General features: G+C 42.4%; 1 protein-coding gene across 5 annotated transcripts in view; it reads right to left on the bottom strand.

Moving 5' to 3' along the window:
- LOC139271360 (arf-GAP with SH3 domain, ANK repeat and PH domain-containing protein 1-like) overlaps nt 1-21,168 on the bottom strand; it is a 525,010-nt gene that overhangs the window by 192,224 nt on the left and 311,618 nt on the right. For all 5 annotated transcript variants that reach the window (XM_070888507.1, XM_070888511.1, XM_070888508.1 and 2 more), the window contains one exon: nt 5,862-5,962. In XM_070888507.1, coding sequence (XP_070744608.1) covers nt 5,862-5,962 — 101 coding nt within the window. The remainder of the gene's footprint in view (nt 1-5,861; nt 5,963-21,168) is intronic.

Raw genomic sequence — 21,168 nt, 5'->3', positions numbered from 1 at the left:
GAGGGCCTGGTCTTCGAACACTCTTTTCTTCAGGCGGCCAAAGGCTGCACTAGTGCACTGGAGGTGATGTTGAATCTCCGCATCAATGTCTGATCCGCATTATTGATCCTCACATACACCTTTATAAATACACAGGCTGGAATTTTCGTGGAGAGGGGCGGGTTAGCAGGGCGGGATCATTGGCAGGTTGAGTGGAAAATTAGATTTTTTTTGGCAGCGGAAGAAGAACCCACTGTCATCCCACCGCGATGCGCCTTGCTTAATGGCGTGTCGGTGATCTCGGCTCGGACCCCAACCCGCAGAGGTGGACGACCCAATTAAAGCAATTATTGGCTTGTTGACATACCCTTAATAACGATTTTAAGAACATAAGAAATAGGAGCAGCAGTAGGCTATATGGCCCCTCAAGCCTGCTCCACCATTTAATACGATCATGGCTGATCTGTTCATTGACTCCGGTTCACTTCCCTGCCTGCTCACCATAACCCCTTATTCCCTTATTGGTTAAGAAACTGTCTATCTTTGTCTTAAATTTATTCAATGACCCAGCTTCCACAGCTCTCTGAGGCAGCGAATTCCACAGAATTACAACCCTCAGAGAAGAAATTGCTCCTCATCTCAGTTTTAAATGGGCGGCTCCTTATTCTAAGATCGTGCCTTCGCGTTCTAGTCTCCACTATCAGTGGAATCATCCTCTCTGCATCCACTTTGTCAAGCCTCCTCATAATCTTATACGTTTCGATAAGATCACCTCTCATTCTTCTGAATTCCAATGAGTAGAGGCCCAACCTATTCAACGTTTCATCAAAAGTCAACCCCCTTCTCTGGAATCAAAAGTCTTCTCTGGAATCAACCGAGTGAACCTTCTCTGAACTGCCTCCAAAGCAAGTATATATATCCTCTCTTAAATCTGGAAACCAAAACTGTACGCAGTATTCTAGGGGTGGCCACACCAATACTCTGTATAACTGTAGCAAGACTTCCCTGCTTTTATACTCCATTCCCTTTGGCTTTCCTGATCACTTGCTGTACCTGCATACTAACCTTTTGTGTTTCATGCACCAGGACCCCAGGTCCCGCTGTACTGCAGCACTTTGCAATTTTTCTCCATTTAAATTATAACTTGCTCTTTGATTTTTTTTCTACCAAAGTGGATAACCTCACACTTTCCAACATTATACTCCATCTGCCAAATTTTTGCCCACTTAGTCTGTCTATGTCCTTTTGCAAGTTTTTTGTGTCCTCCTCACACATTACTTTTCCTCCCATCTTGTATCGTCAGAAAACTTGGCTACATTTACACTCGGTCCCTTCATCCAAGTCATTAATATAGATTGTAAAGAGTTGGGGTCCCACCACTGATCCCTATGGCACCCCATTAGTTACTGATTGCCAATCCGAGAATGACCTATTTATCTCGACTCTGTTTTCTGTTAGTTAGCCAATCCTTTATCCATGCTAATATATTACCCCCATCCCTGTGAACTTTTATCTTGTGCAGTAACCTTTTATGTGGCACCTTGTCAAATGCCTTCTGGAAGTTCAAATACAGCACATCCACTGGTTCCCCTTTATCCACCCTGTTCATTACATCCTCAAAGAATTCCAGCAAATTTGTCAAACATGACTTCCCCTTCATAAATCCATGCTGACTCTGCCTAACTGAATTATGCTTTTCCAAATGTCCTGCTACTGCTTCTTTAATAATGAACTCCAATGTTTTCCCAAACACAGATGTCAGGATAACTGGCCTATAGTTTCCTGCTTTTTGTCTGCTCCTTTTTTAAAAAAAATATGGGCATTACATTTGCAGTTTTGCAATTTGCTGGGAATCCAGGGAATTTTGGTAAATTACAATCAATGCATCCACGATTCCGGACGTTACTTTTATTGAGACCCTAGGATGCAAACCAGATTTTAATCATACCTTTTAACTTTAACTGCTCGTCAAAAGAGTCCATGCTGCTCATGGACCATGTCTGTTAACCTGAGGCGGGAGTTGAATGGCCATTGAATCAGCTGATTAGGTGACAGCTTGAAATGTACTTAAGAGCTCCCATCTAACAGCTGTTCACTTTCCAAGCACACAAACTGTTGCTTACTCCATTTGGAACACAGATTGAGTTTTATGCAGGCTGCAAGTAGTTGAAGCAAACTCTCCATCCAGTGTCACCTCATTGGAACAACCTCTCTCACCTCTGACAGATTGCTTGGGTTATCTCAACTTCATCTGCCATCTATTCCATCAACATGGGTACTCATGGTCCTCAGAATCTGACCACGATCAGCCAGCAACACTGCATCACCAACACCAACCTTCTCTGCAATCACCTGACGCTGCACACGACAGAGGGCATCAGCATCCGAGCACATTGCTGTCCAGGAGGCTAGGGATGGCCTCACCATGGACAGATTTATTTAACTTGACGCTGTACACTCTGGCGGCCACATGATATGCCAGGTTGGCAGCACCCCACACCAACACCATAAAGCATCCATACAATGTCCAAGCCATTCCTTTCACATCACCACCATTGCGGAGGGGGGAGGGGTGGGCGGGGTAACGTTATGTCTTACCATTCACCGCAACTCACTAAAGGTGCACACAAATCTGTCCAAGAATGCAGTGTTGAAAATAAAGGTTTCAATGCTTGACACCACATTAACACAAATTTTACATGAACATTGGATGAAACACCCAAGTGGCTACCCTTGTGTGTAACTGAGTATTCAATTGAATGATAGGAAGACCGAAGCCATTGTTTTCATCCCCGCTGCAAATTCTGTTCCCTAGACACTGACTCCATCCCTCGCTCCAACTTCTGTCTAAAGCTGAACCAGACTGTTCGCAACCTCGGTGTCATATTTGACCCTGAAATGAGCTTTTGACCACATATCCGCAGCATAACTAAGACCGCCTATTTCCACCTCCATAACATCGCCCATCTCCGCCCTTGCCTCAGCTCATCTGCTGCTGAAGAATTCATCTATGCCCTTGTTACCTCTTGACTTGACTATTCCAACGCACTCCTGGCTGGCCTCCCACATTCTACTCTACATAAACTAGAGGCGATCCAAAACTTGGCTGCCCGTGTCCTAACTTGTACCAAATCCCACTCACCCATCACCTTTGTGCTCGCTGACCCACATTGGCTTCCAGTTAAGCAACGCCTTGATTTCAAAATTCTCATCCTTATTTTCAATCCCTCCATGGCCTCGCCCCTCCCTATCTCTGTAATCTCCTCCAGCCGTCCCCCACCACTCCCTCCCAACCCCCGAGATGTCTGTCCTCCTCTAATTCTGCCCTCCTGAGCATTCCTGATTGTAATCGCTCAACCATTGGTTGCTGTGCCTTCCGTTGTCTAGGCTCCAAGCTCTGGAACTCCCTGCCTAAACCTCTCCACTTCTCGTTCCTCCTTCAAGACGCTCCTTAAAACATACCTCACATAATCACATAATACTCCTGTGAAGCGCCTTGGGACGTTTCACTACGTTAAAGTCGCTATATAAATACAAGTTGCTATTGTTGGTTGGTATGATTCCACTAGGATGAGGGCGAGTGTGAGGGGTGGTTAGTGAGATGGGAATGCGATGAGAGAGTGAGAGACAGAGAGACAGAGAGACAGAGAGACAGAGAGACAGAGACAGAGACAGAGAGAGAGAGAGAGAGAGAGAGATGGGCGGAGGTTCAAAGTAAGTTGTGTAAGGATGTGCACGAGTAGGGTAGGGAAAGCAGAGTGATGGGACGCGATGTGATGTGAGGCACAGCAGGATGAAGACAAGTGTGGCTTTGTACTCACATTTCCTGATCTAATGAGATCATTAAAAGGTTTGTGCCACTGCACCAAAGTCCTCCTGGCGATATCCCTGCTTGTGACCTCCTGTGCAATCAGGCTATGTTGGTCTCCTGGGGAGGTCTCATCTGCCCATCGGAAGGGAAGAGAACTTCCCTGCGTGCTCTGACTCCCCCCAAAAGCATATGGAGGGAGCCGTGGGAGAACCTGGATGCAACCGTGCACCTTTGTGCAGTGATTTTCAATGTTTACAGCACTTCAATGCTGTAAAACACTGGCAGCATAAACATCCAAAGCAAGGTGGCCATGGTCCCTTTAAGGAAATCAGCTCAAGGTGCATCATGAATCGTGTCACCAGACACACTCCATCTAATTGGGCCAGGAAATGCACCCCATTGAGGTAAGTTCATTTGAGGCAGCGGGATGGAGCCAGCAGCAAGGCCATGACCCGTCATTGATGCCGGCTGCACCGGACACGCTGAGGTGAGCAAAGTCTCAGCCACAGACACATATATTTATCAATAAAAACAGAAAATGCTGGAAATTTCAGCAGGTCAGGCAGCATCTGTGGAGAGAAACGTTTCAGGAAAAGCTCGAGATGTAACAGATTCTTAAGTGCACTGAGTACAATTAGGTGTACTGAAAGCGGAAGGGGAGGAAAGAACAAAAAGGAAGGTCTGTGATAGAGTGGAAGGTAGAAGCGATTTAAGAGACAAAAGGGATGATGAGCAAAAATGAGATTGTAATGTCACAAGTTAAGAAAACATAGATGAGTCTAGATGGGGTGTGAATGGCGGAATCATCACCAGCTGCCATGGGAAAGAGAAAAAAGTGGGGGGGTGGGGGGGTTTAAAAAAAAAAGAGGAAAGGGAAAAAAAAATATGGGCAGAGGTTATGGTCTGAAATTTTTGAACTCGATGTTGAGTCCAGAAGACTCTAAAGTGTCTAAACGAAAGATGAGGTGCTGTTCCTTGAGCTTGCATTGAGCTTCATTGGAATAGTATTCACATACTGCTTTTGCCACAGACTCAAGTAGCAGAAATCAGAAATCTGAAATAAAGCTAGAAAACACAATAGGGATCCGGAAAGAGAAATATTAACATGTCAGCTCAGGACCCTTCATCAGAATGAACTGTTTCTACCTTAGATATTAACCCATCGTTCTTCTTTTCTAATGCTGGCAGACCTGCTGTATATTTCCATCACTTTTAATTTTTATTGCACCACAACCAACTAATTTAGCAGGATCAGTGTACTGCATCTTGCACTGTTAGATAACCAATTTTCTTAGCGATTTTATTTCTAATTGATGATGCAAAGTTTCTAGAATTGTCGTAAGTAAACCTTGGTATTGGTTTAAAAAGACAATGCTCTGGACATTATCCCTTAATTTACACCAACAGAATTCCAATTTCTTTTTGTAACATGGTTCTTATTTTCCTCTCTTTCCAATGCATATCTTCGCTCAGTTGTGAGGCTAGCCTTAAGACTTGCTCCCAGGACTCCACCAATGTCGCAAGAAAGAGGTAATGTTCAGTGACTAATCATCTAATTTTCTACAACATTTTTCCTGTATTCTACTCTCTCTTGTACAACACAACAATGGAGATGGAAGAACAGGCCATGTGGAGGAAATCACAATTGAAAACCTATATTTTACACAGTTCATTGGGGTTCCACTGTATATTGCCATGGTGTTGCCACAGTGTTACACAATTAAGCCATATATTTCAAGAACACAAGTCTAGAAATAATTTATAAACATATTAGCTACTATTTTTGGGTAACCTGGAATCCCTCGCTTCATTTTCTAACAGAAATAAAGTTTTGAATCCAATAGCTTGTGGACATAATTTTTAAAATTATTTTTGCAACACATCACTCACATTTTCTGCACTTGAAGTTCAGCTTTAATGCTGGAAAACTTTGTGAGTTAGAAGGACTTAAGGTACTCTAGTGAAATCCATGCATTGAGTTTGAGTAGTGTAATGTGAATAGATGCACCTTCAGTTTGGAAGCAACAGTCAATAAACATTATTAGTTTATTAAACATTGAAAAACACATACCCATCACTTTTTTTCATGAGATATCCCTTCTTCTCACTGCCATACTCCTTGTTACCTTGAAGCTGGTGCATACTGTATCCCGACTGTTTACTTTGAGAATCCTAAGAGAAACCAATAGATCATCATCATCATAACTATGGACAGCACATACAATGGAAAACCAAACACAGAGTAAATCAGACGTGAAAAAGTAGAATACTGCCGTGCACAAGACGAAGAAGATGCAAGGTACAACAAAAACAAAAAACAATAGAAGTTCCATGGTTATTCAATCAACTAGCTAACTTGCAGGTTGGTCTTAATTTATCAGTAATGTGTATTAACCGTTTAGTTTTCCAAACATCTACTTGTAACAGTGATATTGTAATGCTTTTAATGAATGCTTTATTTATTGACATTAATGCAAGTTAAAGATCAATGGAGTGACTAAAATGAACATATGGCATTTAACATCTTGCAACAAATGTGCACACCAATGTGGATCAATCAATGCCGGACAAAACATTATAGTTCAAATCCAATGTACAAATCAGGCACAGCATGGAATAACTCAAATACTAAGTATCTCTAGAACTTTCTTGAACATAAGAACATAAGAACATAAGAAATAGGAACAGGAGTAGGCCATACGACCCCTCGAGCCTGCTCCGCCATTCAATAAGATCATGGCTGATCTGATCATGGACTCAGCTCCACTTCCCCACCCGCTCCCCATAACCCTTTATCGTTTAAGAAACTGTCTATTTCTGTTTTAAATTTATTCAATATCCCAGCTTCCACAGCTCTCTGAAACAGCAAATTCCAAAACCTCAGAAGAAATTTCTCCTCATCTCTGTTTTAAATGGGCGGTCCCTATTCTAAGATCATGCCCTCTAGTTCTAGCCTCCCGCATCCTCTCTGCATCCACCTCGTCAAGCTCCCTCATAATCTTATACGTTTTGATAAGATCGCCTCTCATTCTTCTGAACTCCAATGAGTAGAGGCCCAACCTACTCAACCTTTCCTCATAAGTCAACCCGCTCATCCCCTGAATCAACCTAATGAACCTTCTCTGAACTCCCTCCAAAGCAAGTATATCCTTTCGTAAATATGGAAACCAAAACTGCACACCGTATTCCAGGTGTGGCCTCACCAAAACCTTGTACATGTGCAGCAAGACTTCCCTGCTTTTATACTCCATCCCCTTTGCAATAAAGCCCAAGATACCATTGGCCTTCCTGATCACTTGCTAAACTTGCATACTATCCTTTTGTGTTTCATGCACAAGTACCCCCAGGTCCCGCTGTACTGCGATACTTTTTAATCTTTCTCCATTTAAATAATAACTTGCTCTTAGATTTTTTTCTGCCAAAGTGCATGACCTCACACTTTCCAACATTATACTCCATCTGCCAAATTTTTGCCCACTCACTTAGCCTGTCTATGTCCTTTTGCAGATTTTTTGTGTCCTCCTCACACATTGCTTTTCCTCCCATCTTTGTATCATCAGCAAACTTGGCTACGCTACACTCAGTCTCTTCTTCCAAGTCGTTAATATAGATTGTAAATAGTTGGGGTCCCAGCACTGATCCCTGTGGCACCCCACAAATTACTGGTTGCCAATCAGGGAATGAATCATTTATCCCGACTCTCTATTCTCAGTTAGTTAGCCAATCCTCTATCCATGCTAATATATTACCCCCAACCCCGTGAACTTTTATCTTGTGCAGTAACCTTTTATGTGGCACCTTGTAAAATGCCTTCTGGAAGTCCAAATACACCACATCTACTGGTTCCCCTTTATCCACCCTGTTCGTTACATTCTCAAAGAACTCCAGCAAATTTGTCAAACATGACTTCCCCTTCGTAAATCCATGCTGACTCTGCCTGACCGAATTTTGCTATTCCAAATGTCCTGCTACTGCTTCTTTAATAATGGACTCCAACATTTTCCCAACAGATGTTAGGCCAACTGGTCTATAGTTTTCTGCTTTTTGTCTGCCTTCTTTTTTTTTTTTTTAAATAGGAGCATTACGTTTGCAGTTTTCCAATCTGCTGGGACCTTCCCAGAATCCAGGGAATTTTGGTAAATTACAACCAATGCATCCACAATCCCTGCCGCTACTTCTCTTAAGACCCTAGGATGCAAGTCATCAGGTCCATGGGATTGACAAACATTGGTCAAGGTTATTTTTTTTTAAAATAGCTTTTTCTATTCTCAACTCTTCAATCAAGTCGAAGCACAGCAATGTGTTGTATAATTTGTAATGTAGGATTATTAAAAATCAGGACAATTTATACTGTTGGGTCTAAATTGAAGTTAATACTGATCTTATTGTATGATTTGCCCAACTTAGAATTTTACTTGAACCTATGTGAAAGTAGTTTTGGTCAAATATATTCACCAGGCTCAAATGAAGATTAAACCTATTTTTAAGATTCAGTTTATTTATTTTGCTCCCAAATATGACCTAGCACATTTGTACAACAGCACTCTGCTAGTTATTGTTTGGAACTAATGGTTACCCTGAGTTCCTACTACATTTATACTTGCATTCATACTGGTTTTATTGATGTCTGGCTAAGAATTGCTAGGCAAATTTGATGCAATGATTTGAGATTGGTGAATAACAAAGTAGGTTTGCTATTATACATAAAATGAAACTGATAAAATAACCTACATGCAAATGTTAATTAAAACTGTAACTTACTCTCCTAGACTTTGATCAGGAAAGGCAAAAGCATTTATAGGAGGAAAAAAGTGCAAAATGTAAAACAAAAAATTACATTTCAAAAAAATTTAACAGAAGCAAATTAAACATCAGTCAAAATACAACCCGAGAAATTGCCAGAAAAAGTACTCACATGGAACTTTACTTCATAAAGATATGTGTTAAATTTATAATTGTGCTTGGTTCCGCAATGGCACAATATACAAAGTGTAAGAAATTATATTTTAAACCTGAGTTTTTAAATCTAGCAGAAAGGCAAATCAGTGGCAATGTGATTAATAACATCGCAGTTGTTCAAAATTTTCAGTTCCATCTTCAACTCTATGTACTTTAACTGATATACCAGCTGTTGACACATCTCATGATGGTTAAAACCTATTATAACTGTATAATACCACTCAGTTGGCAAGGAACATTAGCATATCTCATTGTTTAATGTTATGTAACAGGTATATTAACATTTTAAAAATAATTATTAAGGAACACCAATTTCTACATACAAACATGATAAACAGTCAACTACGTAAAGTGAACTAGGAACATCATACCTTAATAAACTTCTAACGCAAATTTGAAGAATGGTGAAAACAACATCTAATGTAAGCAATCTTAATCTCTTGTAAAATGTAAAATGTTCTTTTTAAAAAATGGGGTTCAATCATACTGAACATCAGCTAATCATGTCCTCCATTGAATTAAGCTCCATATGCAAAACTATATATATTACATAGTTTTACATTACATTGGCTCGTGTCGAACATAAACACCGGCATGGACCTGTCGGGCCAAATTACCCGTTTCTGTTCTGTAAATACTGTTACATAGAATGTACAGCACAGAAACAGGCCACTTGGCCTTAAAGGTCCATTCTGGTGTTTATGCTCCACACGAGCCTCCTCCCACCCTTCCTCATCCAACCCCATTAATATATCCTTCTATTCCTTTCTCCCTCTTGTGTTTATCCAACTTCTCCTTAAATGCATCTATGTTATGCAGGTTCTGAAGTTACAAATCTAATCACAAAACTTGTTTGAGTGGAAGACACAAATCTGAAACACAAGAACTCCACAGCAGAAAAGTAGTACAAGTAGTTCATTGGGAAGTGTATTGCCCATTGCAAAATATTCTGATTGCACAAACGGTGTTTCTGTCTTCCTGCAACAATATCTCGGCTGGTCTCCCTCAGACTCCAATCTCTCCTTTCCTTTGCTACCTCTCATCTTTTTGCCCCTCTCTTTCTGTATGTGTTACACCCTTTCCTTCCATTTGTCTGAGTGGCTTCCTCTGCGTTTGTACATCTCTCACTATCTTCTTTGCCTCTCACCTTCCAGCAAGACCCGATGCTAGATTCAAAAAAAGCGCAGAGATAATTTTGTCTCTCCCTGGGTACAAAGCCATGGTTATTGGCACAATTCAAAAATTCTCTTCATAGAAACACTCGAGTCAAACTATAGATCCATAAGTCACTCCCATCACACAAAGGTCGGCATTTCCCAATTCCACCTCCACCACCAACTGGATGTTTATTGTAAAGTATTTTGCGGGAAAGATGAGATTGGTTAGTTAGAGGTTGAGGAGAGCCGATGTGCATCCTGATCTTGGTTTCAACCTGATGCCTCCTTCACTAAACTGCTCTAAGGAAGCTTGCAATGTCAGTTTGAAGGGAAGCCACATTTAGGCTTTTTAATCCAATGCTGCAACAAGTGCAAGTGACAGGAAAACTGGGGGTTGGGGAGGGTGAAGGCGGCTGTGTTGGGTCGGGAGGGAATGCAAGGCCAAGCCCTGCCATGAATTGGGTGAGGAGGAGACTGGAACTGGGGTTATGAAATAATTTGGAGAGGGGACAGTTTTTATGCAAAATATTCTAGCCATTTCTAATAATTATTTTTTCCCACACACAATGTTTTAAAAGATAAGTGAACAAGGATCAACAAGTTTACCTGGTCAATTAATGAGTGAGTGTTTCTACCTCTATTTTTGGCCTCAGCCAGAATGTACTGAGTGAAACCAGGATACTGGAGGTGGGGTTGTGGGTGGCTGGCTGCATGGTTATAGCAAAGATAGTGGCTGAGCATGCAGCAAGCATTGTAAAAGTGGGTACGTAATAGGCACAATTGTGGATCCCCAGCTATTTTGATCTATTTGGAAATTAAAAATTCTTACTAAGAATTCTTCCAACATCATGGTGTTCGAGAGGAGTAATTTAGCTCAGCACTACTTGGGAACAGGAAGACACTGCTCGAGAGCAGGAAGAAGACTTTTGTTATATGTTACATGAAAAATAACAAAATGGGAAGACATCTGGGACAGGGAGCAAGGAAAGTGTACAAGAGAGCCATCAAATGAGCAAATAGCACAGGTTTTTAAACAGGTTATTTACACACACAGGTGCAAAAGCTGCCGGTCAAGAGGGGGAATAATGAAATCTCTGCGCGTAAACACTTTCTTGGGGAATTACTAAATTTGAGGCTCAGATGGGTAGTTTGAGTGTTTGAAGCCTGGTGGGGTGTATGGGCTGAGCAGTGGGAAGTTGCTGGAGCAATTGGAGGGCGAGATGAGTAACTGTATCATAGTTTGCTGAACTGTTCACTTAAAAAATATTTTAGTATAAATTTCACGAAAGTGTTACAGGAAGTCTGTGATGGTGCATCCTGATGGAAGAAAGATTTTTAATGTATATACACCCACACATATATATTATATATAATAGAGAGAGCGATGTTCATTTAAAAAGACAGTAAGACATAGAATGAATTATATTTCTCCTGCCTGCAAACCAATAAGCTATACTTCCAAAAAAAGTATTAATTGTTAGTTTTAGTTGATGTGGTATATTTGGACTTTCAGAAGGCTTTTGACAAGGTCCCACACAAGAGATTAATGTGCAAAGTTAAAGCACATGGGATTGGGGGTAGTGTGCTGACGTGGATTGAGAACTGGTTGTCAGACAGGAAGCAAAGAGTAGGAGTAAACGGGTACTTTTCAGAGTGGCAGGCAGTGACTAGTGGGGTGCCGCAGGGTTCTGTGCTGGGGCCCCAGCTGTTTACATTGTACATTAATGATTTAGACGAGGGGATTAAATGCAGTATCTCCAAATTTGCGGATGACACTAAGTTGGGTGGCAGTGTGAGCTGCGAGGAGGATGCTATTAGGCTGCAGAGTGACTTGGATAGGTTAGGTGAGTGGGCAAATGCATGGCAGATGAAGTATAATGTGGATAAATGTGAGGTTATCCACTTTGGTGGTTAAAAACAGAGAGACAGACTATTATCTGAATGGTGACAGATTAGGAAAAGGGAAGGTGCAACGAGACTTGGGTGTCATGGTAAATCAGTCATTGAAGGTTAGCATGCAGGTACAGCAGGCGGTTAAGAAAGCAAATGGCATGTTGGCCTTCATAGCGAGGGGATTTGAATACAGGGGCAGGGAGGTGTTGCTGCAGTTGTACAGGGCCTTGGTGAGGCCACACCTGGAGTATTGTGTACAGTTTTGGTCTCCTAACTTGAGGAAGGACATTCTTGCTATTGAGGGAGTGCAGCGAAGATTCACCAGACTGATTCCCGGGATGGCGGGACTGACCTATCAAGAAAGACTGGATCAACTGGGCTTGTATTCACTGGAGTTCAGAAGAATGAGAGGGGACCTCATAGAAACGTTTAAAATTCTGACGGGTTTAGACAGGTTAGATGCAGGAAGAATGTTCCCAATGTTGGGGAAGTCCAGAACCAGAGGTCACAGTCTGAGGATAAGGGGTAAGCCATTTAGGACCGAGATGAGGAGAAACTTCTTCACCCAGAGAGTGGTGAACCTGTGGAATTCTCTACCACAGAAAGTTGTTGAGGCCAATTCACTAAATATATTCAAAAAGGAGTTAGATGAAGTCCTTACTACTCGGGGGATCAAGGGGTATGGCGAGAAAGCAGGAAGGGGGTACTGAAGTTTCATGTTCAGCCATGAACTCATTGAATGGCGGTGCAGGCTAGAAGGGCTGAATGGCCTGCTCCTGCACCTACTTTCTATGTTTCTATAGCCCCAGTAAAGCCATACATTATTTTGAAGTTTCTGATAGTCTTGATATGCAGAAAAACTTAAAATAGCTTTACAAACTTCATGGGCTGGATTTTTGCCGACTTTGCGACCGGGTTTTCGCCGTGATTTGACCCTCTGTGGCGAAAACTCGGGCACCTCTCTGCGGCGGCGCTTCCACGTACCGCCGGGGAGAGGTGAGCCGACGTTAAATGATGTGCAACGCCGCTGATTGCGTTACCGTCGTACTTTCAGCACTCTCCCGACCCTTACAACACGCCCAGAATACAGACAGGGTCAAACCTGTCTGTACAGCCCTGCCAGAAGCGGTAAGTATGAAGACCTGCAAAAAGGTGCGCTAAAGTTTTTATTTTTTAATTATTTTTCAGCGATTTAGTAGGTTTTTTTAAATGTTTTTTTGCTATTTTTTTGTTTTTGTTTTCCCCCCTCCCAAGGCCTCTCTCGCAGCGTTACCGGCCCCGGAGTAAAGTTGGCAAAACTCGCAGTTTGCGCCACGAATCCTCGTGCAATGCCACCTTTATCCGTAAAGGCTAAAAGTTAGGCCTAAAAACAATAGTGCAGTGAAAATAGTAATTTTGGCGTAAAACTACCATTTTTGCTGAAAATCTAGCCCAAAGAATAGAAGGGAAATTCATGAAGATCATGCATTTTATTCAGCTTTATTAAATGCAGAATGCTTTTGTTTGTACTAGTAGATTTGCCATGGCACTGTTCAGGATTATTGTGGAGTGCAGTTGCGATATTTAGCTTGTAAACTCCTGAGATAAATTAGAAAATTGTAGTTGTTTGTAAATTTCTAGCTGCAGATCAGAAGAACCCAACATTAAATCACTGCCTTTTTAAAAAAGAAATTGCATATAGCATCTATAACAAAGTGCAAGACTCTGGCGTGTGAAAGAGGCATGCTAGAGGCATGCAATGATCTTAAATATTAGACATGCATAGTTATATGTATATTGGTGTCAGCAATGGCTCTTTGGTAGCACTCTCGCCTCTGAGTCAGAGTTCTGAGTGTTCAAGTCGCACTCAAAGACTTGAGCACAAAATCTAGGCCGACACTCCAGTGCAGTACTAAGGAGCCAACAGTCGGAGGGGCCAACTTTTGGATGAGATGTTAAACCTGTCTGCCCTCAGGTGAACATAAAAGATCCCATGGAACTTTTTTTGAAGAAGAACATGAAGGTTCCCCCCTGATGTTCTGGCCAACATCGCCAAAACAGATTACCGACTCATTATCTCATTGCTATTTGTGGAACTCTGCTGTGCGCTGCCACACTTCCTATATTACAGTAGTTTAATACATTCACAAGTATTTAATTTGCTGTAAAGCCCTTTTTCAATGTACTGAGATTGTGAAAGCCACTGTAAAAATGCAAGCCTTTCTTTATATATTCAAAATAAGACTTGATTGCAAGGAAATTTCTGGTATTTTCAGCAATCAGAAACTCACCCCCGCCAGAAACCTGGCGCACCTACCGTTTTCAAATCGTTTTTACCGTCACATCAGACGAGGTGGACTCTTGATCAATTTTCAGCTCTGGCAATTTTTTTTGGAGTGAACCGGAAGTCGGTCATAATGGGCCCAAGTTTCCACAGGATAAAAAACGGGCGCCCCTCCGAGCTGGGCGCCCGTTTTTCGCGCCTAAAACGGCGCCAGAAAAAAAACGCGCTATTCTCGAGTGCTTTGCAGCTCCTTGTCTGTTTGGCGCGGCGCCCAGAGGGGCGGAGCCTACACTCGCGCCGATTTTGTAAGTGGGTGGGGGCGGGTACTATTTAAATTAGTTTTTTTCCTGCCGGCAACGCTGCGCATGCGCGCTGGAGCGTTCGCGCATGCTCAGTGTGAAAAAAATCATTGGCACTCGGCCATTTTTGTAGTTCTTTGTAGCTGTTTAATTTTTGAACATTTTTTAATAAAACCACATTGCCATCAGCACTGAGGCTTCCCTTCTCACTGTCTCCTTCCCCTCCCTCCCCTCCGCGGCAACAAGTCGCTGTCTCCTTCCCCTCCCTCCCCTGCGCGGCAACAAGCCGCTGTCTCCTTCCCCTCCCTCCCCTGCGCGGCAACAAGCCGCTGTCTCCTTCCCCTCCCTCCCCTGCGCGGCAACAAGCCGCTGTCTCCTTCCCCTCCCTCCCCTGCGCGGCAACAAGCCGCTGTCTCCTCCCCCTCCCTCCCCTGCGCGGCAACAAGCCGCTGTCTCCTCCCCCTCCCTCCCCTGCGCGGCAACAAGCCGCTGTCTCCTTCCCCTCCCTCCCCTGCGCGGCAATAAGCCGCTGTCTCCTCCCCCTCCCTCCCCTGCGCGGCAACAAGCCGCTGTCTCCTCCCCCTCCCTCCCCTGCGCGGCAACAAGCCGCTGTCTCCTCCCCCTCCCTCCCCTGCGCGGCAACAAACGGCGGTTTCCTTCGAACGATGGCTGAAGCACTTTCACACAGGTAGGAAGATGGTTTATTTAATATTTTCTTTGCTTATAAATGTTTATTCAGGTTGGATTTATTTGTATAATATTTGTAGAAGTATAAATAAGGATTGATTGTAGAATTTAATGAGTTCCCTTCCCCCCCCCCCCTCGTTCTGGACGCCTAATGTGTAACCTGCGCCTGATTTTTTAATGTGTAGAACAGGTTTTTTCAGTTCTACAAAAATCTTCACTTGCTCCATTCTACTTTAGTTTGGAGTACGTTTTCACTGTGGAAACTTTGAAATCAGGCGTCAGTGGCCGGACACGCCCCCTTTTGAAGAAAAAATTCCGTTCTAAAGTAGAACTGTTCTACCTCACTAGAACTGCAGAAGAAAAATGTGGAGAATTGCGATTTCTAAGATAGTCCGTTCTCCACCAGTTGCTCCTAAAAATCAGGCGCAAATCATGTGGAAACTTGGGCCCAATATGTTAGGAAGTGCAGCGGTAAATACTCTAGAGGGGTGGACGTGGTGGTGGAGCGGTGCTGACATTAATACGCGTGTGCGTCACCACGTCTCTCTCATTTAAAAGGGAGAGAACCAGCGATTATTTAGCTTCGGTCCACTGGGCCACCAGGGAGAGTTTCGACCAAGCCAGCAGCCTGGCAACCAAGAGGGGATGCCAGGCTGCCTGTTGGCGGCCCAGCCGAACCCAGGGCCATAATTGTCTAGCCGATCAGGAAGTCAGCCGGCAAAAAAAAACATGGCAACCGTGACACTGTGCCCTCCCCTTGAAAGGCCGCCGCGCTGCCGTGGCTCTCACACAAAAACAAGGTGCACCGACAGGAAAAGCTGTCGGGGGCACTGCGCGGCGGATCTATGATTTTTCAAGCTAAATTTCGCTTAGGGTGCCATGGAGGTGCGGGAGATCGGTGTTGTGCCCTTTGATGACGCACTTATGATGGTCAGCAGCAGCGGGGCAGAAGTGGGTACCACCAGAAAAATCCCCGAGGTGAATTTCGATCGTGGTGACCATTGGACCGGAAGTTGGCGGCCGCTTGATTCTGTTGCCTGTTGGTGGTAAGTGGCCTTTTTGGGAGGCTGAATTTCGGCCCCAAGGTAACTCCTGGTTATCTCAAATTTGAAAGCCGGAATTAAAAGCAAAAAACCAATGTCTTACCCATGTAAGATCCAAATCTGATGTGTGAAACAAGATTGTACCATTCAGTGAGTAAATATTTTTCTGAACTGAACAGCTTTGCTACAAAACTAAACAGAATCTTAAGTACCAGTTTCAATATATGACAATAATTAAAATAAAAATAAGCATATTGGGATAAACATGAATTTGGCCAAGAATGGGAGAAATCAACCACCAGAGCGAGCAGCAAAACTAAGGAATTTGCTGGTAAACAAACTACTGAAATTCTAGATTTTAAAAAGGGCTAAAAAATAAAATAAAGCTTTGGGGGGGTCATTAAATTAGCAACAGCCTAGCAAACAATTAAGAAGTTACTATGGTCAGGGAATACAATAAAGTCAAGGCACAGGGTTGCGATGTCAGCTGTGGCTCAGTGGGTGACATATTCATCTCTGAGTCAGAAGGTTGTGGGTTCAAGACCCACTCCAGGGGCTTGAGCACAAAAAACTAGGCTAACACTCCAGAGCAGTATTGAGGGAGTGCTGCACTGTCGGAGGTGCCGTTTTTCAGATGAGACATTAAACAGAGGTCCCGTCTGCTCTCTCAAGTGGACGTAAAAGATCTCATGGCTCTATTACTTACAAGAGCAGGCTAGTTGTCCCAGGTGTCCTGGCCAATATTTTTCCCTCAAACACAACAAAAGCAAATTATCTGGTCATTATCATGTTGCTGTGTGTGGGAGCTTGCTGTGCGCAAATTGGCTGACACGTTTCTCACATTACAACAGTGGCTACACTTCAAAAGTGCTGAATTGGCTATAAAGCACTTTGAGACATCTGGTGGCCATGAAAGGCGCTATATAAATGAAAGTCTTTTTTTTTCGGGTTCCAAGGTCTTTGGTCTGTTCTACTTGTCTTAAATCAAGAGAACAGGCTACTCCAATTGTTGACTGAATTTATTCAGTGAGTAGCTGACACATAAAGCAAAGTCAGATCTGATGTCCAGTCCAGTCTGTGCTGAGTTAGTGCAGCTACAATTGTCCACAGTGACCCTTGGTTAGAGAGGGGTGCTTACAATGTACATATGTGGACACCAGCGGAGGACAGAGTCAGGATTGTAATGCTGTCCTCCCCGTACTCATAGGTAAAGAATAGATAAGAAAAGAAATTGAGCGAAAACTAAAATATGGATGCAAGACAATTCACTTCACTATGGACCGTGCTAGTTACCAGAGCATTAAACTTGGATTAAAATTGCAATGTTTTAGCCAATTTTATTAAACTGTTTCATGCTGCGGACCCTTCCTAACTTTGCTACCTTCTACAGAGCATCTTCCAATGTGAAAATTGTCATATTGGCTTATATGGATGAACAGAAAGATTGGCAGCACACAGCCTTCAATACTGCCGACAGCATTGCCGATATGGGAAACAAGCAACATCTTTCTGTGGTATTTCTGTGCAGCTTGAGCCATTAACATGGTCCCATTTATAGTTCTTTTTATATTGGTGCCGTTTAATTTGGATTCCCGGAGACAGGCATTGTTTAGCTGGCTCCCAGCATTTAGCTAATTGCAACCAGGGTGTCGGGGTGCTGAAACCTCTGACTTAAATAACTGGGCAGGGTTTCAAGCATCTGACTGTTGTTCACTGACCCCTTCTGGAAACATACTTTTGTAAATGCTGGGTGAGGATTATAATCTCTGGCATGGTGAATACCTTGCTGACATTGTCTATGCCCACACATGAATTAATAAGTGACCGATGGCCATTTGGACAAGAGACTATATTGGTAACCAGCACTGGTGGAAGCATACCTCAGCAAGAGTCAACAACTTTAGAAAAGGGGTGGTGGAGGAGAAATATTACATGCAATAAACACCAAAATAACCTTTTACCCTATGGAATTCCCTATTAACCATACCTGCCCCACTGCCTCAAATTGTGCTAATAGCATATTTTTAAAGGGCAAGATGAACTGATTTGTCAGTTCCCATCAGCATGATAAATCAGATCTGTCAAGCCCATGTGGTGGCTGGTGTGAAACGGCCACCCCACGTTAAATGAATCCACGCACAGGCATCTTCCACCCTTCAATGTGTAGTTCGGGACCGAGAATGTCAGGTCCCTCATTGAAACACCTGTGAACTCATCCCTTTTTGGTGATGAAGCAGGTCATCCTCGATACGAGGGACTGCCTAATACTAATACTAAATTACGGTGCCTACAGATTTTTCCAATTATGGATCTCCTTCCCCAAAAGACAATTTTCATTGGCAAACTCATTTTTCACAAGTGAGTTACACAATAAAGGTTTAGTCTTATGTACCTATAATTTGGATCAGGTTTCAGCAGTGGAAAGGTGAAATACTCAAAAATCATTTTAGCAACAGTTTTGTTTGTCACTATGAAGAGGAAATGCATTATGGTCATTCTGGCTCAGTGAGTTTAGGCAGCAGAGCCATAGAAGCTAGGAAGGTACATGGTTGATTTCTGGTCTGCTAAATTAGCTGGTAGATTAAAAAAAGGAGCAAACTATTAGATCAATGATGCTGAAAATTTAGATGGTGGCAATTCTTGCCCATGTCTCAAAAGGAGGTCAGAAATGTTGTCCTCCCCTAATAAACTGCTACAAATCTGATAAGACACAAGAGACCAGGCAGTAGACCAAAAATCGATAGTGTAACTATTTCATTTTCACTTGGCTTCTCTGAAGAAATTACATAAACACTGGTGAATTTTAAAATATAGCTTCTTCTTTCAAATGTCCATGTTAATTTCAAGTATGGGAAGAACAGATAGATGACAGCGAGGTTGAAATTCAACTTTGGTGGAGACAAAACGGGCGGTAAAAGATAATCGCCCATTATACACGCTGTTGAGGTCAATGGAAAGGTAAATCGGGTGGGGTGGAAAACGGAGAGCTATCCTCCACTGTTCGTTATGGGTTGAAGTTGAATTTCACCTCTCTGACCCGCTCAAATGTGAAAGACAATATAGAGCAGAACTAGCAGTATCTGGCAAAGCATCACTGGTCCACATGTCCTGAACCATCAACTAAGGCAAAAATAGAAATAAGACTTTTATTTAATCACAATGACCTAAAGCCTAACTCAGCAGTACTTAAGGAGACTCAGCTGTATTTTTAAAATGCTTTCACGTTACAATACTATCTTTGTAACGCATGTAACTTTTTCATATTGAATACAACACAATTAGAGAATTTTAAAGAGAAACTTTATTTTGGTGCAGCAATTGGCAGTATTCAAAAATTATTGGGCCTTTGGATTTATTTTAGCACTAAAACTGAATTTACCAGTATAACGGCCCAAGAAATATTATAAGACAAAAATTTGACACTGAGCCACATAAGAAATTACAGTAGATGACCAAAAGCTTGGTCAAAAGAGGTAGGTTTTAAGGAGCATCTTAAAAGGAGGAAAGAGAGGTAGAGAGGTTTAGGGAGAGAATTCTAGAGCTTAGGGCCTAGGCAGCTGAAGGCACGGCCCTAATGGTTGAGCAATTCTAATTTGGGATGCTCAAGAGGGCAGAGTTTGAGGAGCACAGATAACTTGGGATGGTGTGAGGCTGAAGGGGATTACAGAGATAGGAGGGGCGAGGCCATGGAGGGATTTAGTTATGCCGTGGGTATGTGGTCAGAAGTTCCATTCAGGCTCAAATATGAAACCAAGATTGCAAAGAGTCTGGTTCAGTCTCAGACAGTGCTAGGGAGAGGGATAGAGTCAGCGGCTAAGGAACGGAGTTTGTGGCAGGGACCAAAGGCAATCAATGAATGTGATCCCGATTACTCTCAAACCAACTGACCTGGCTTACATAATCTTTGAGATTGTACTATCTATATTTATTAGCAATTTTTTAAAAAAGTTGTAAAAATCCAACCAATATTTTAAAACCAAGAGAGAGATGAGATTTGATTATCTCAGTCTCAAGAAGTAATTTGTGCAGCTGCCCATCACAACAATCTTTCGATTTTGTGGTCTTCACAACAAATCTGTTAGGAGAAGGTTGGGGTTCAGTTCATTCTAACCTATTCTGCTAAGCCTTTATTGAGTAGTTGAAATTGGAAATAGGAAACAGATGATGATAGACGTGGATTGTGGAAGAATGATGTATATCCTTCATATTTCTAGCCAACTTAATTATCAAACGATTTCTCTGGTCTCATCTAGACTTATGCCTGTAAAACAAAATTATTTGTATCCCAAATTAATTGGATATAGTCGACTCTCTGACCAATCTCAGATGTCTTTGTGTTGAAATGTTTCTGTTTTCCCTCTTCTGCTTCCCTTTCTTTCTATTCTATGTTGCTTAACGCTACTCTTCTGGCTTCTCTCGGTGGCGTAGCTATTTTAATTTTTTTTTAAGAACTTCAACACTAATTAAATTCTGAAGGAATCAGACTCTACACTTCTAAAATTAAATTATCAGTGCTAGAGAAATTGTTTGGCAGTAATTATAACTTATAACGTGTTTTCAGTTGCTTGGGCCCTAAGCTCTGGAACTCCCTTCCTAAACCTCTCCGCCTCTCTTTCCTCCTTTAAGGGGCTCCTTAAAACCTACCTCTTTGACCAAGCTTTTAGTCATCTGCCATAATTTCTTATGTGGCTCTGTGTCAAATCTATCTGTTTTGTCGTATAACAGGGCTGTGAAGCGCCTTGGGACGCTTTACTACATTAAAAGCACTATAGAAATAAAAGTTGTTGTCTCTGTTGTTGGTATCTGGTGTGTTAAATTGGTAAGTATCGCAACTTCATGCACTAATATGGATTTTAGTGCCCAGTCTACTGGCAAGGATTGTTACAGTGCAGCATGTAGAAGAGCTGGGTACCCCAAGATTTCAGGGTTTAACTGCGCATGTGCAGCGCTGGAAGTTGCTGTCCCATTTACTCCATAACAGTAGTGAGCACTATTAGCCTCACCGTTCTATCACAAAATCTGGGCCAGTATAAATTTCACCCAAGTAAAGTTTTTGAAATTTGACTTTACTGGACAG

This window comes from Pristiophorus japonicus, chromosome 1 (genome assembly GCF_044704955.1).
Source record: "Pristiophorus japonicus isolate sPriJap1 chromosome 1, sPriJap1.hap1, whole genome shotgun sequence".
NCBI classification, from domain to species: domain Eukaryota; kingdom Metazoa; phylum Chordata; class Chondrichthyes; family Pristiophoridae; genus Pristiophorus; species Pristiophorus japonicus.
This window is presented reverse-complemented; position numbering and strand designations above follow the sequence as displayed.